Genomic DNA, 17,047 nt, shown 5'->3' with positions numbered 1-17,047 from the left:
CCAGTCCCTGGATTTCAGTCTTCTGCAGGTTCATCTGTTGCACATCAGCTCCCTCATCTGTAACTGAGAGTAGTAATGTACTGCCTCGTGGAGGTAGAGGGCAGAGAAATCGGATAATATTTATAATCCTCTTAGAGCACAGCTTGGCAGGTTGACCCCAATAAAGTCTCAAGTGTTGCTGATGCTGTTGTATTGACAAGAGCATTAAACTGGAAAGGGTAAGATGAGAAAGAGGTAAGGTCCATGGCTGTTATGTAGTAGCTTTGTGACTTCAGATAAGTCTATCGGGGAGCACCAGTTTTCTCCCCTGGAAAACATTGTGTGAGAGTTAAAAGTGAGGTTAAACAACCAAGCTGAAAACACTAGGGCAGTTTGTGTGCCTGACACCTATTTCTTCCCCACTTCCCTGTCTTTTAGAGATGGGTAAAGTGGACCAGTAAAGAAGGTAAGATGAACACACAAGAAAAGATAATGAATATCATCGTAAGATAATGAATATGCCTGAACTGCAGGGCTGTCCCTTTTACATCCGTTGTTGGGGATGCGTCGTTCTTGTTTCTCTGATCAGTTTTATTGATTGTTTCAAACAACTGGCTTTTAATGTCACTGATTTTCTCTGCTGTTTTTCTATTTTCAACTTCATTGAAATTTTATCTTTTTATTATTTCCTTCCTTTGGCTTGTTTTATGTTGAGTTTGTTCTTTTTTCTAGTTAACTTGCAAGCTTGTATTACTAATTTAAAACTTCCGTGGTTCTTTCAGTTACAAGTCTTCAATGTGATATATATTGCCCTCATAGCATTGCTTTATTGGCATCGTGTAAATTTTGATAGACTATGTTTAAATTTTTAGCCAATTGAAAAATATTTCCACAAGTTGCTTTGTGTTTCTGTCCCCTGGTCCATGAATTGTTTTGAAGAGCATTGCATAATTTTCAAATATCTGGGGATTTTCTTGTATTAACTTTCCACTGTTTATTTCTAGTTCAATTTTATTGTGGTCAGGAAGAAATATTAATTCAATCCTTTTAAGTTTTTAAAAATGACTCAGTCTGTGGTCTTGGGCATTGAAAAAGCTTTTAAATGTTAAGGAAATGGAATTGGTTTATGATTTTTTGTCTATTTTCAATTAATTTTTTAAAGATTTATTTTTATTGGAAAGGCGGATATAGAGAGAAGGAGAGACAGAGGAAGATCTTCCATCCGATGGTTCACTCCCCAAGTGACCGCAATGGCTGAAGCTGAGCCAATCCGAAGCCAGGAGCTTCTTCCAGGTCTCCCACGCAGGTGCAGGGTCCCAAGGCTTTGGGCCGTCCTTTACTGCTTTCCCAGGCCATGAGCAGGGAGTGGGATAGGAAGCGGGGCCACCGGGATTAGAACCGGTAACCATATGGGATCCCGGCGCGTGCAAGGCGAGGACCTTAACCACTATGCTTTCTCCCCGGGCCCTACTCTTTTCAATTGTTGAAAAAGAAGTATTAACATCTTTACCGATGATCCCTGACTTACAATGATTTAACTTAGAAATTTTCACTTGCATAGTGTGAAAGTGATATACATACAATAGAAGGCATACTTTGAATTTTGACCTCTTTTCTAACTAGAGATAGCTACTACTATACTGTTAAGGTGCTGTAACCCACAGCTGTAATGAGCCATGCAATCCCCTGGATAAACTGACATTCTATAATGTGGTATGTTGGCAAGCTATGAGGTTTGACAGATAAGGTGTGTTAAAAATATTTTTTTTTACAATGTTTTCAACTTACGATGAGTTTCGTTGGCTGTAACCCCACTCTAAGTTGGGTAGCATCCGATATTGGGAGGTGAAAATTTGTTCATTTTTCCGTTCAGTTCTGTTTTTACTGTATGTATTTTGATAATGTATATACACATTTAGGATTATTAGGTCTTGATGAATTGGTCACTTTACTATAAAATGTTGCTATCTATAGATTTGTTTTTATGAAAGTTAGTTATACATGAACAGAGTGAGTAGGGAGAATGTAGGGAATGAGAGAGAGAGAAAGAGAGAGAATCTTCCACCCACTGATTGACTCCCTAAATTGCTACAACTTCCAGGGCTTCTAGGACAAAGCCAGGAGCCTGGAACTATCTGCGTCTACCACGTGGGTGGCAGAGGCCACTTGGGCCATCTTTCACTGCTTTCCTAGGCACAGTATCAGGAAACTGGATTGGAAATGGAGCAGCCAGGAGTCAAACTGGGGCCCATAGGGGATGCTGCTGGTACAGGTGGCAGCTTAACCTATTTAGCCACAAGGCTGGTCCCATGTTCTTTTTCTTTTTCTTTTTTTCTTTTGGTCACAGCTTGCTTTTCTTCAGTGTTCTCATATCCTATCATTTTAAAATCTCTTATATTTTAAATATGTATTATATTTGTAGTGATATTCTTATTAAAGCATATGATTGGGTTTTATTTTCTACTTTCACAATCTGAGTTTTAAAAATTCACGTGTAATATAACCATTAATGCATTTACTGTGCTGTAAGTCTAGCATCCATTATTCTGCTTGGAGTTCTCAAAACTCTTGCTCTGTATCTTGTTTTTCGTTACTTTGGGAAATTCTTGGTCATTATACATTCAAATATTTCATCTTTCATGTTTGCTCTTCCTGTTCCTTTCCTACCTTCCTTTGAAATGAGAATATTTTATAATCCCATTTCATCTGATACTGGACTGTCAATCATATCCACTTAAATTATTTTAGTAGTTGCTCTGAGGTTTATGAAATACACTTTTCAGGTATCGTATGTGATACCGGAAAATAGCATTATATCACTTTGTCAAGAAGTTAATAACCTTGAAGCAGTATGTTTTATCTTCTTCTCTTCTGTCTTCTGTGTCATTATTGATATAAGTTTTGCTGCTGTATTTGTTTAAATCCTATAGCATATCTTTACCATATCTGATTTAAGCCCATGTTTCTCAACTGTTTTTTTAGTATCTTCCTCAGGCATTATTTTTATACTGGCCCACTCCACTTGTCACTACTCTGCCAAACTGTCCTTTTATGCCTCACATAACACACACACACACCTGTGGCCCTTTGGAGGATCAAAAAATTCATGGTAGTAACAATTTTTTTTAAGCTTCCAAAAACTAGTTTTAAGTCCCTTGAAGGGAAATACTGCCCATAGAGATTAAAAATCAGTTTTTCAAATTTTTCATCCTTTTGCTCATTTCTGGCTCTAGGCTTGCCGATTCCTATTTCTGCTGAGACCATACATCTTTTGCCCAAAGAGCTTTAACATTTCCTGAGTACAAATTGACTGAAAATGAGTATCTTCAGCCGTCCCTTGCTGAAACCGTCTTTTGGCCTATGTGTTTTCTTTGTTTTCGATTTAAAAATTCCCAGAGAGGCAGAAGACAGAGGGAGAGAGAACTCATTGGTTCCCTTTACAAATGCCCACAATGGCTTGGGCTGGACCAGGGCCAGAGCCAGGGACCAGGACTCAATTCAGGTCTCCTACTTGTGTAACAGGGACCCAAGTACTGGAGTCATCGTCTTACCTCCTGCTTCCTAGGAACTACGTTAGTGGGAAGCTGGACCCAGGATCCACATCTGGGTCCTCTGCTAGGACTTGTGGCCCTCTCAGCTGGCATCCGTAGACCAAAAATGTCTGCTGTCTAACTGCTAGGCTACCGTGCCAGGCCCTCGTCTAGCTTTCTTTAAAATATTAGTTAAAGCTATTTTAAAGTCCTTAGCTTGCTACACTAAGATTCAAATCGATTTTGTGGGGTTTTTTTTTTTTTTTTTGCCTCTTATTCCTTGTGAGTGTGATTCACTTTCATGTAGCATCATTTTTTTGGAGGCTAGCCGTTGAGAGGAAAGCACAATGAAAACTGAGATAGCTGACATGTACATAGGTCTTTCTGTCTGGCCCTGAGTGAAAGGAATGGAGTCAATCAAGGCAGAGTTTGAGTTGGATTTGGATTTTGCTTCTGCTGGTCTCCTTTGAGATCCGTGGGGAGTGTAGAGTTGCTGTTCTATGCCATTTCAGTAGGCCCTGGAGTTTGAAAACATGTCCTCTTGGTGTCTTTGCCACCCTGGGCTGTCAGTGGTCTTTCTATGCTTGTGGTCTTTTCATGGGCTTTCCTCCTGTGACCCGCTAACAGCAGAGTGTTGCGTCCTGACTCCCAGTGCTATGTCAAGTTGGGGTTGTGAGAGCAAGGGAGAAGAGGAGTTTTGGTTCTCTGCCCTCCCCACCGTCGTAGCAGGCTCTGTGCACCTGAGCCTCAAGGAACAAAATTTTCTTACTACTTATATCACTCTTCCCATCCTGGACAAACGACACCTTGTATTTGTGGGGCTAGAAGAGTTTTCTGTTCTGCAATGGTAAAGATGAGTACATTTTCAGGTAACTGACTCAATGGGCCTTGGCTTGGGCCCCAGGGTCCTCCTTTTTTTCAGTAGTTTAAGGCCTTGAGTGAGAGGTGATCCCAGGAAAGTGCCGTGTTTTCACACCTGTGTGGCTGTGTCTGGTCTCCTCCGTTGCCTGTTACCTTTGTTCTAAGTACCACATGGAAGTCTGTGGGAAAGACCAGACCCTGTTGACACGTGTAGGTTGCTTGTGGGTCTGGTGCAGTTTATAACTGAGTAATTCAAACATTGAAGAATTCTTGGTGATGACTGTCTCGTTTTCTCTGCCAGATATAAGGTAGTTCACATGTCCCATCCGTCCTTAGATGGATTGTCACCTAAAAAAAGATGTACTTACGTATTTGAACACCAGAGTTGCAGAGAGGAAGTGAGATACACACATACACATACATACACACACAGAGGAGAGAGAGAGAGAGAGAGAGAGAATCTTTAATCTGCTGGTTTACACTCCAAATGGCTACAGTAGTTGCAATCAAGCCAGGCTAAAGCCAGGAGCCAGGAACCTCATCTGAATCTTCACATGGGTGTAGGGGCTCAGATGTTTGGGCCATCTTCTGCTGCTTTCTGAGGTATGTTAGCATGGAACTGGATCCGAAGTGGGACAGCTGGGACTACAGCTAATTCTTATATAATGTACTGGCATCACAAGGTGCAGCTTAAACCGCTGTGCCACAATGCAGGCTCCTGCCGTTACTAAATAAATAAATGAATAAATAAACAGACTATCTTGCAACTTCAGCTCTCTGATTGGACTGAGGAAAGGTTCTGGCGTCACAAGCTATGCAGATTCTCTAGCTACAAAGTTGTGCCAACATTCTCCTGCGGTCACCCATGTGGTATAGAGAAGCCGGGGTGAATATGTTCTCTTCACCATTTCTACTCTTTAGTCCTTCCGTTGCAGTGTGAGCAGGGCTCCCCTTTCCCGTCTGGATTTTACATTACAGGCTCTTGAGAAGATGAAATCTATTCTCTGTGGATTGTGGTTTTCTCATCAGGGATCTATAAATCAATATTTACCTAAAGGAAAATTGCATTTTAGAGGATTACCATGATAATTCACTAACTTCATAAATGTGGGCATTAAAAGATGTGGGTTGTCAGATTTCCTTTGGAAAGGAAACTGCTTTTTTTTTTTTTTTTTTTTATAAAAGTAGTTCATTAACAAAATGTAGACGGATGGAAAGAAAAGAATATTGACCTTGGCAAGAGGGCAGAACAGAGGACCCCCAGATCTTTTTATCCCATAGAAACACACATTTATTAAGCAATCAAGATGATATATTCAAAGACTAAAAGAATAAACTGCTAACCAAGGGTAGTATAGCTAGGTAAAAGAATAAGTCAAAATAAAATTAGAAAATATTTCAAGATAAATTGAAATGAAGCAGTATATGAACATTTGTGAGATGCCTCAAAGCAGTACTGATAATGGGGGAGGAGGCATTTATTTATATTGGAAAGGCAGATCAGATTTATAGCAAGCAGAGACAGAGACAAAGATCGTCCATCTGCTTGCTTGCTCCCCAAATGGCTGCAATGGCCGTAGCTGAGCCTATCCGAAGCCAGGAACCAGGAGTTTCTTCCAGTCTCCCATGTGGGTATAGGGTTCCAAGGCTTTGGGTCATCCTCTACTGCCTTCCCAGGCCACAAGCAGGGAGCTGGATAAGAAGCAGAGCAGCTGAGACATGAATTGGTGCTCATATGGAATCCCTGTGCTGACAAAGTGAAGATTTAGCCACTGAGCCATTGTGCCAGATCCTGGAGGAGATTATGGTGTTAAATATCTACCATAAACAATAACACTATTAAAAAAATAAAGTAAGCTGGGCCCGGCGGTGTGGCCTAGTGGCTAAAGTCCTCGCCTTGAACGTCCAGGGATCCCATATGGGCGCTGGTTCTAATCCTGGCAGCTCCACTTCCCATCCAGCTCCCTGCTTGTGGCCTGGGAAAGCAGTCGAGGATGGCCCAGTGCTTTGGGACCCTGAACCCGCGTGGGAGACCCGGAAGGGGTTCCAGGTTCCCGGCATCAGATCGGCGCGCACCGGCCGTTGCGGCTCACTTGGGGAGTGAATCATCGGACGGAAGATCTTCCTCTCTGTCTCCTCTCTGTATATCTGACTTTGTAATAAAATAAATCTTAAAAAAAAAATAAAGTAAGCTAACCATGTACTCTAAGAAATGACAAAAATAAAAGGCAAGTAAGTCCAAAATAGGCAGAGGGAAGGAAATAATAAAGATCAATGCAAAATGAGTAGGATAAAGAAAATATGACGGAATATAAGGCTGAATGTTTGAAAAGACAAAGTAGAAAACCTTTAGACTAATTGATAAAGGAGATGATTCAAATAAAAAATAAAAAGCAAAAAGATTTTACAATTGATACTACAGAAATGAAGAACCTAATGGACTGTTATGAACAATTGTACACAACCATTGGACAATTGAGAGGATATAGTTACAAGCTTAAAAAAATACAACGTGCTTAGACTAAATATTAAAGACATAGAAATGCTGAACGACCTGGAACAAATAAGAAAGTTGAGATCATAAAACAAAGTGATTCTGTAATATCAGGTATCATCTGAAAAGTTAATACTCATTGCTTCTGAAACGGTTTTAGAAACGTTCAATAAGTGAAACTTCAAAGTCACCCATAATAGCCTCTCATGGAGGAACTTTGATTTTTTTTATTGAATTTCTCTAGTCAGCTTAAAAATATCATTTGTTATTTTTCTTTATCTAAGAAGGCAAAGTGACAGAGACTACTTCCATTCACTGATGTCTTCTGCTAGCAACAGTTGGGACTTGGTGAGGCCAACGTCAGGAGCCTGGAATCCTTTGACTCTCCTATATGGTTGGCAAAGCCCCAGTACTTGGACCATCATCCATAGCCTCCTAGGATGCATTAATAGGAAACTGGATTGGAAGTGGAATAGCCAGTACTCCAATCAGTACTCTGATATGGGTTATAGAGTATCCCAAGTGGCAGCTTAACCAGTTATGCCAACCCTTCCAGCCATTCTTTAAGGAATGTATGCGTGCAGCTTTGTGTACAAATGCATCCTTGCCCAAATACATAATTTGTGTGTTTTTCTTAAATAAACTAATCCAGATTAAGCTTGCTGTTTTGTAGGTTGATGTCTATGGTGTGCAAGAAATGATATAATATTCATGTTTGGTAAAGATACCCAAATTGATGGCATGCTTTTAGTTTGCTGTTAGGACTGGATTCCTTCTCATGCCTGTCTGTTTTAAATGAACAGCCAAGACTGCTGTGTATATGTGAGTCCAGAAGAATGTACTTCATTTCAGAAAAGATCACTGTTAGGTCTTTGTGCTGAAATTCTTCCTTTTCCATGTAACCTGTATCCGTTTTGTGTTCAACACAGGAAGGAACAAGTACTAATACTGACCGATTTCAAGGCACAGAACAGAAATAAGGAAAGCATGATGTTCTTCAGCTGTGTGTCATTTTGCTTGCTTTGTTTTCCAGAAAGTATTTTGGAGAAAAAATTGGACTGTATTTCGCTTGGCTGGGATTATATACGTCTTTCCTCATCCCATCTTCTGTGATTGGGGTGATCGTGTTTCTTTATGGATGTGCAACAATCGAAGAAGATATTCCCAGGTAAGTGACTTTTCAAGAAAAATGCTCAGTTGCCATCTGTTTGGAGTTTTATCCCAGTTCAAGTACATTTCCCACGCCTCCTTGCAAAGTCTTCCTCTATCTTTCATTCTCCCTGAGCACACATGTAACTTCCCTTCTGGGACAGATCTGGGAGCTGTCATTTGGGGGAATGACTCCAGAGCCATGCTGGTGTGGTTCACTTCCTTACCTAGTCAAAATCTCTCTTAGGGTCACACTCAGATGTTATCAGGTGAGTAATAATAGAATAGAGAGGAAAAAAAGGCCATCTTTCAACTGCATTTTCTATAAACTTTAAAAAAGCATCTTATACGATACAAAACAATTTAAAGCATGCAAAATCTGAGAAATGAAAGATAGCCATTCTTAAAATTTTGCCATATGATCTTTCAAAATATTTTCTTTGCACATACAGTATTGTACACATTTAGTTTTTGTGAAAGAAATAATCCATTCTTTAAGCTATTTTGTAATGTATTCTCAAAGAACAACAATAGATTATAATCTTTTCATGTTTGCACCATGGTGATCTATAGCTGTAAAAAAACTCTGCTTTGTGGATGTGCATAAGTGACCAAAAATAACACAAGTGTTGGACATTTAAGGTTTTCTTTGATTTTTAAAAATAAGCAATACTTCAATGAATATCAAATAATTTAGTTTTCAAACATTTCCCTATCTCCTTAGGACAAATTTCCAGAGAAATAATCACTGAAGTCAAAGTTATATCTTTTTGTGTTTTTGGAGAACAATTTCTACTCCAGGGTATTGTACCAATTTGATATTACAAATAGAGTAGAAACATACATTCTTCTAAAAGCTAAATATTGTTTTGTGGAATGAGATTTGGAAATATGTAGTTGATGTTTTTGGCATGTACCGCTGTAAAGTATTCTCATGTGAAAGACAAGTTTATTTTGATGCAAAACATTGTGAAATCTGTACCTAGTTTTTTGTGGTGTGCATTTTCTGTCAGCTTTTTGAAGGTTCTTCATGTTTCCTGTTTTTTTCTGTGTGTCTGATGAGCATTTTTTCTCTTGAAACTAAATCTTCATTTTTAAGAAGTATTTCTGCAGTGCATTGGGAAATGCTAATTCTGTTTGAGTAATACCAGAAATTTTTTCCTCCTTGGTGTCATGACTTTTTAAAAAATCTCTGGTTTCCTACTAGACTTAAGGCAAGAGTATAGGGTGACACTGGGTGGATGTCATGTGTGATATGATCAAACGCTATTGGAATAAAATGTTGTGAAGAAGCGGGCAGCAGTAAAATTGGGAAGGACCAATTTTAGGCTTTGTTGGGAAGAGAGTCTACAGAGATAAGAACCACTTCACCATAGCAACCTTTAGGGCTGGCAGAGTTGCACAATAGCCGAGTGACCGGACAGTTCACTAGGTCAGCCATGATTTCCTCAGCTTTGAATGGCAATAATAACACCAGCTTCATGGAGGAGATGCAGAGGAGATGAGAAGTAGATGATAAATAGAGTACAAAGGTCAATAAAATGTTTGGCTAATATTAGAATTCCAAGTTCTTGCTATCCTCACAACTGTCATTGAAAATAAAGGCATAATTAGCATTTTATGTAATCAATGTTTCTTTAAAAAAATTGTATTTGTTCCTTTTTAGTTGAACGGGGGGAGGGAGGGAGAGAGAGAGAGAGAGAGAGAGAGAGAGAGAGAGAGACTGAGATTCAAATGTTCCCTTAACAGCAATTGGAGCAACACCAGAAAGCTGAAGGCCAGGAGTCTGGAACTCCATCTGGGTCCCAAGTACTTCATCCTTTGCTGCTGCTCAATGTGTACCTTAACAGGAAGCTGGAGTTGTAGCTTTAGCAGTAGTTAGACCTTGAACACAGGCACTGCATTATGGGATATGGGCATCTTTTCTGCCTTTCCAAATTCCTGCCCCTGATAGCAGAGTTTAATGCTCTGTTTTCTTCACAGAGTTTAATACTGTTTTGTTTGCAAGTGATAGAAATGAAGCTTTAACTGGATTAAGAAAAAAAAAAAAAAAAAAAGAAAAGGTATCCTAATGGTTCTAGGACGGTTTGGGTGCCCTAATTGGCATATGGACAGGTCGTAGGACCACTAGAATGGGGCTAGAATTTAAGATATTTTGTATATTGGTTTCACTATAGATTTTTATGCATTTTAAGTCAGCATTGCCACTAAAAGCTCAAAGAGGGTCCTATCTCAGCATGCTATGCTATGTTAATTTAGATAAGAAAGTCCTGGAGGCTCTGTTTAATTTGAATGTATGCCCTGCACCATTCAGTCATGACTGAGACAGAATCCTTCAGTGCCAAAAAGTGATGTTCCTTCAAGATCCAGATGGAGGAGGACAGTTGACAGTTGTCGGTGTCCCCTGTTGCTGGGGATGGCAGTTTGTGAGGCAGGGATGTTCAGTGACCATCCTGCAGAAATAGCTGAGTGCTGTGATTTTGAGGAAAGTATACCTTCCCAATGGGCAGAAACCAGATAGTTCTTGCCACTTACAGTCTATGGAAAAGGTGTTGTGGATCAAATATGTACAGATGGTGTTTCCAATATTTAGAATAAAACTAAATAATTTGGTGTTAGGAGCAAGGATTTCAAATAGTCTTGTGTATGAAGTTCCAGAGTTATTGGACAACTATTCATGGGTTTTGGAGCATTTGTCACAGGAGTTGGGTCATTAGGGTTCGTTCTTCTCCAGCTCATCCTTTAGGAGTGAGGAAGAGCTAATTTTATCATATACCTTCCATTTCCAGGAGAGGTGCTATGTTGATCTGGAATACCAAGTTTCTTTGATCTTATAAAAAATCATAAGATTGCTGTTATTAATTAATTGGAGGAAGACACTGAAGCCAAATCAGGTCACTTAAACTGTTCGAGTTCCCCAGTTAATAACTATCGCAGCTTGGAGTTGAACTCTGTTGCCTCCTGTTCTAAAGCTTTGGCTTTTTTCTGATAAGCAGTTGAGGTCTTTCAGAAGGCTCCACTCCTGTTGGTCAGTCCTCAGAAAACACAGCCCAAAACGTTCAAAAAGTTCCAAAGCCCAGTGTTCTGCTAAGGGAACTGGAGCCAGTACCCTGTGTGGGGTGCTGGTGTGCTGCTGTTTCCCATCAGGACGACCCATGTGGTGTCCACCACCGCAGCTGGAAATGGCCGTGGTCTGTCTGCCCATGTGGTCGTTACGTGTCTACATGCAGACATGCACCCCACACATTCACACTCACACGTGTGTACAGATGATGCACATGTGCAGTGTGGTTGTCGCCCGGGCAGATGTGCCGTACACTTGTTGGGGTAAGCAGGGTCTATGGATAACAGCCCCGTGGTTGGTTGTGGCATCAATTTGGTGGGTTATTTTTAAGTGAACAATAAAAAAAAGTAGGCTACAATGAAATGAAATCTGAATAGTTGTTGCAAGAAGGAAGGATAAATGTTTCACGAGACTTAGTTATATGAAGGAACTTCAAGAAGTTTGTGAAAAAGGTAGAATTGAAAGATAAACTTATTTGATGTGAGAAACTGAAGCGCACACGTAATTATTTCACACTACACAATTTTCCCGCGTGTGAGATTGTGGAGATGAGTGTGTAGCTGTACTTGCATGCTGCTATCAGAGCAAAAATTGCTTGAAATTGATTTCTATAAAATTAAAATATTGACTGATTCATGTCATGCTGTGGCAAATCAGGAAGACGTAAATGGAGAAAAATCAAATATTTTACCTAGATTTTTTTAAAAGCTGCCTGCTAAGTGTACTTGTGCATCCATCCATCACAAGTTTAAATTCCATAGACCTGGTAGAAGCTCACAATATGCAATGCTTCACCAACCAAGGAACAGTCTCTAAGTCCCAATGTTGAATCCAAACAAGTTTGTGTTCTTTAGGGGTCTGTCTGTATTAGCGAATCCTGGGTTTTTGTAGACGTTGCTAATTTGGGCATCAAATCTGGAGGTGATTATGTGTCACGTATAAAAGCTTTATTTGTTTTGGAAAAAGGAAATTATGGACTCATAGGAAGTTGCAAAGATAGTATAGATGGGCCCAGAAGGCATTTTATCCAATTGCTCCCAATTGTTTTGTTTTCACTAACTACAGTACAATATCAAAATCAGAAGATTGGTGTTAATTACCTGGAACTTTAAACGGTATATTTCATTCACAACAATTTTGGTATGTGAAGTAAATGGAAACATAAGTAATAACCCCATGTGTAAATGGTGCGTCTGTAAAACTTTTTCTACTTACCAATTGATTAGTTTCATCTGTGAAGTATTTATAAGGGCAGATAGGATTGGGGTATTTTTTGTCTCATTTTTTTTTAAAGTAATTGTTTCTAAAGCAGCTAATTGTCAGGTCATTTATCAGATGCTTATGCTTTCCAGAGAAAGCTGTAGATGAAAGACAGACACCGGTTAGTTGGTAGCCACAGTTACGCCTCACTACAAGTCTGTAAAAATACGACAAGTGAGTAACCCAGATGTGAGTTGACAGTGGGCTTCAACTCCTTTAGCTCTTCTAGAGGCAGCCTCTCCTAGGGAATGCAGTTTTCTTAATGTCATTTAGAGATGGAGTTTCTCCAGAATTTTGTGAAAATAGTTTGAATTTCTCTCCTCCCTCACCCCCAAGCATCTAAAGAATTCTGGCGTTAATGCAAGTGATTTAGGCAGAATCTGTGCTATCAGCATGGCCATTTTGTACAAATGACTGCTAGGTATCCATGTGGAAATTTAAAAACTGCTGGTTTCCACAGCACTGCCATTTCAGCTTTGCTTTGCACCAAGACAGCGTGCTAGTACTCCTTTCCTTTGTGACCCTTTCACATTGACTAGATTGAAGTGGGTGGAGTTGACCAAAATTCTTTCTCCGCTGGATGAAAACTCCGTCTCACGCAGTCTGTGCTTAAAACCAACCAAACAAACAAGCACCAACCAACCAACCAACTGAACAAACAGAAAAAAACCCCTGTGAACAAAGTGAATTCCCTAACACACACACACACACACACACACACACACACACACACACACAGACGCAAGTCTTGTGTCATATAACAATGTTTTGGTCAATGACCGATCAGATATTCAGTAGTAATCCCATTAAGTCAGTGTGGGGTTTAGTAATTCTTGTCATAGCCAGCATAATATCTCTGTGGAAGATATCACTCCTGGGTGCAGGAAGCCTCCTGTGCCGCCAGGTGTATGAAAGTGTAGTCCATGCAGTCATGAGCAGCACACAGCACCCAGTAATGATAGTCCACAGTTACATTACCGGCTTGCAATATTGTACATTCCATCAGTGTGTATTCCTTTTACTTACAGAACACCTTGCTTTTTGTAGCACCTTGTGCTGTCACGGGTGGCCATCAGATTTCTTGTGTTGTCATAGATGTCCCCAGGCAGGTGTGTGGTCCTGCACCTCCTGTTTGCAAGATGCAGCCCCAGACTGTATTGCTGACTACGGGCAGCACTGAGGAGCTTCCGTGTTCAGACATAGCCAATAGCAAATCTCCATGGCAGAATTCATATGGACCATTTTTATCTGCCTTGTAACAGGGTACTATCTTCTCTGCAAGTGGCAATACCTGTGCTGCGGGCATTTGTTCAAGGACACTTAAAATAAGCCTTGCTTTCTAGTTGCCCATTGTTTGATGCTCGGGTGGAACCAGCACCGTTTTACTCATTAATATCTCACTGTGTAATATTCTTGATGTGAATGAGTCACACTGATTGACACTTACCAATGGAGAGTGCAGGTGCAAGGCGGTGGAGGAACTGGGATTTATGCTCAAGGATCTCGAGTTTCCATTGTCTCACACTGTTTCCCTGCAGTGGACTTAATAGCTCATTAACAAAAGCAGCCTAGAAGTTGGGACTTGACTAGAAGTGACAACTCTCTGTAAATCACCCACCTTTCAACTTCTTAATGAAAGGGAAATCGCTCCCCTGAGGCATCACTTTGATGTCAAGGACTCTCTCAGCACGCGGGGCACTAACCAGCTCCCTCACCCCAGGCAGGAGCCTCCTACCTGTCAACCATGTGCTGTAGCACCCTCTGCTGCCCCATTGTGTAGCAAGCATAGCTGTGGCTTTCCACACTGGACTCCCCACCTGCCATGACTGTGTCTCCAACAGTGGGAACAGCCAGTGCTTCCCACCCATGACCTGCTCCACTCTTTGCCCTCCACACCTCCATCATTTCCCTGCAGGGATGTTGCTCACCAGAATGATGTGGTCACTCCTTTTCCTACTGGTATAAGGTGTGCAGGGATATTGGGCAAGCCAGTCAGCTCTTGGGAGTTCTGTGGTTCTGATTTGCGATGTTCAGTAGGGGGCTAAATGCATTAGCAGCTATTCACTGAATGAGTGAAGGATATTTCAGATATAGTCATTTCATTAGGAGTTATTTGACTCATGGGCTCACTGCAAGTATCAGAGGATCTAGATCTGGGAAGAATTTGCCTGGCTTTTTCACTGCTCCCCAATACCTTGTGATGGTTTTGACAATTCTCAGTAGCTTGAAGTTAGGTACCGTTGAGGCACAAAGAGCCAGATGGTTACTGCTCTTCGAAAGGGGCTTCCAACCCAGATCTATTCTGTTCTTTCTCACATGGCATTGGCCTGGCTGTATGCTTATGCTTGTCTCTGCTTTTGGGAATAGGGAATGTTCACGAGACAAGCAGAAGGGGTTGAGAAAACAGCTTGAAGAAGAGGGCAAGAGCCAGTTTCGGGCTGGTGAAGTGTTTACAGTTGTTGATGCCTCCCACCAACCTCACAGACTTAACACATTTTGGAGGGCTATTTTAAGGCATCACTCAATGTACTGGTCACTGGCTTTCTGGACCATTTTCAACAAAAAGGAGCTCCATGTTTTGCAAAGTGGCCCATCAGTTTTGGGTTGGGGTCAAATAGCCATATTCTCAAGGTGCATAATCTGATCACAACTTTTGTAATATGCTTCACTTATGAAGTTGGTAGTTAGTCACAGATTCGGAGATGAGGCGTGTTTGGGGGATGATTTGTCTGAGTAAGGGGTCCTGTTTGAGTTCCCATTGACCCAGTGGCCTCTGTCTTCTGCAGCAAAGAGATGTGTGACCAGCAGAATGCCTTCACCATGTGTCCCCTGTGTGACAAGTCTTGTGATTACTGGAACCTCAGTTCAGCCTGTGGAACGGCACGAGCCAGCCACCTGTTTGACAACCCTGCCACTGTCGTCTTCTCCATCTTCATGGCTCTGTGGGGTAAGTTATCCTTCTGGTGGTGCTGCTGTGGCTTGTCCTTTTATAGTCACGTGGATATGATGACCAAGCTCTCAAGCTCATAGCTTTCAGTTTGCTTCAGCATTTATCTTCATATCCCAGGAGGCATTTTGAGGTATTTCTCCTTATTGATATGTGTGAATAGAAATATGAATAGTTCACCTGTTTGGATTTACCTGTTTCCTCATGGATATAGCAGTGTTGGTTCTGTACTAGCCTGATGGATGATCTATGAAGGACATGAGCCAGTGAATATTTGAAAAACATCTAGCACATTCATAAGGGGTCTGCAGCATATTTTATTAATTATAAAAAACTGCACATACTGTGCAGTGTAATATTAAACTGGTGGAGCCACGCAATTAGTGCCCAGCTGTACGGTCACCTTACTGAAGGCTCAGTGTTACTCGTGGAAGTCAGGAATGTAAAACAACAGAGGTTATACTCCATGCCAGAGTGGAGTTTTCAATATTCCCCCTAAAGGAATTGTGGATAAGAAGAGTAGGTAGTTTCTTCATTTCCCTGCTTCTTGCTTGCTGCCAGAGTGTCAAGGAAGTTAACTTTCTCTGAGCCTCTGATCCACCCTGTTCCAAACACACACACTTGTTTTTTTTCACAAATCGGAGCAACCTAGAACAACCACCCTGTGGTAGCTGAGCATTTCTAAGAAAACACACCCATTCGTATTAAAAAATGGGACTAGCCAACATTTATTCAGCTCCATTTGAGTGGTCACTGCTCTTTACTCCCCACTGAATGTGGACCAAGCAGTGAGTGAGTCACTTTGGCATGCTCAGCCTTCTCACTGGGTCACAGCCAACCAGGACCATGATCCTGCTGCCGAAGCTGTGTGATGCATCGCTGCCTCCGTGGAGCCTGGAGGATCCAGCAGGGTGGAGCACTGAGTCACATGTCCCCAGGATGTGAAGAAAGGGGAGGAGGGGAGACTGTTGCCGTAGTGTTAGGATACAACTTTCCTCCTTTGCCTGTGGGGACCTTTATGTGGGTGAGACTGAACTTGACTGGGAAGATCCCCACGTTGCCAGGTCACCAAGGACCATTTCTAGGGGGAATTCTGTCTTCCCAGGAACACACAGGCAGTGACCCGCTGATTACTTGTGACCCTATAGCCTAGGAACTGTTCACAGGAAGGATTAGGAGGAGACCCTGAAGTTGGGGCCTGGTACCTGGGAAGTCATAGGCAGCTCTGTGTCTTCTCATTAAACAGGGGCATCTTACAGTGAACTCAAGGTAGACTTGAACTGATTCGGAAGCCAGAATATGCATTCATTATTTTTGTACTTATGTACTACCTGGAACCCTAATTCCCATTCATTGGTGTTGCAAATGTTACAACTGTTGAATGGTCGAAACTTATATACTCTAGGTCCGTGGTCCCTCAAGAATTTTGCTGGGACACTAAATCCCTGGTTGTAGCGAAACTTAATTTTCAATTAGACTTTCCGGTTTCAAGTTGCAACAACAGCCTCTTGTCTTTCCTCAATAACTGTAAAGAGCAAGATACTCTCCACCCCTTCTGGGATCCTCAATAATTTACTATCCCCAGCCCTAGAAAAGCACAAAGGGGTAGGATTGTGTCAGAGCTTCCTGGCAGAGGGCAGGGCTGGTTTTGTTTTGTTTCCTAACAGCCTCACTGTGCTTTAATGTGATTGTGTATTTGGTTACCGCAGCCAAGAGCCCCTGGGCATTACTGCCTACAAATTACAATTAAAAATAATAATAAT

At 41.3% G+C, this 17,047-nt stretch overlaps 1 protein-coding gene across 3 annotated transcripts in view; it reads left to right on the top strand.

Moving 5' to 3' along the window:
* ANO2 (anoctamin 2) overlaps nucleotides 1–17,047 on the top strand; it is a 349,050-nt gene that overhangs the window by 139,564 nt on the left and 192,439 nt on the right. For all 3 annotated transcript variants that reach the window (XM_058655873.1, XM_058655872.1, XM_058655871.1), the window contains 2 exons: nucleotides 7,898–8,032; nucleotides 15,124–15,284. In XM_058655873.1, coding sequence (XP_058511856.1) covers nucleotides 7,898–8,032; nucleotides 15,124–15,284 — 296 coding nt within the window. The remainder of the gene's footprint in view (nucleotides 1–7,897; nucleotides 8,033–15,123; nucleotides 15,285–17,047) is intronic.

This window comes from Ochotona princeps, chromosome 27 (assembly GCF_030435755.1).
Source record: "Ochotona princeps isolate mOchPri1 chromosome 27, mOchPri1.hap1, whole genome shotgun sequence".
Classification (NCBI taxonomy): Eukaryota; Metazoa; Chordata; class Mammalia; order Lagomorpha; family Ochotonidae; genus Ochotona; species Ochotona princeps.
Note: the sequence above shows the minus strand (reverse complement) of the source record. Positions and strands in the feature narration are given on the sequence as shown.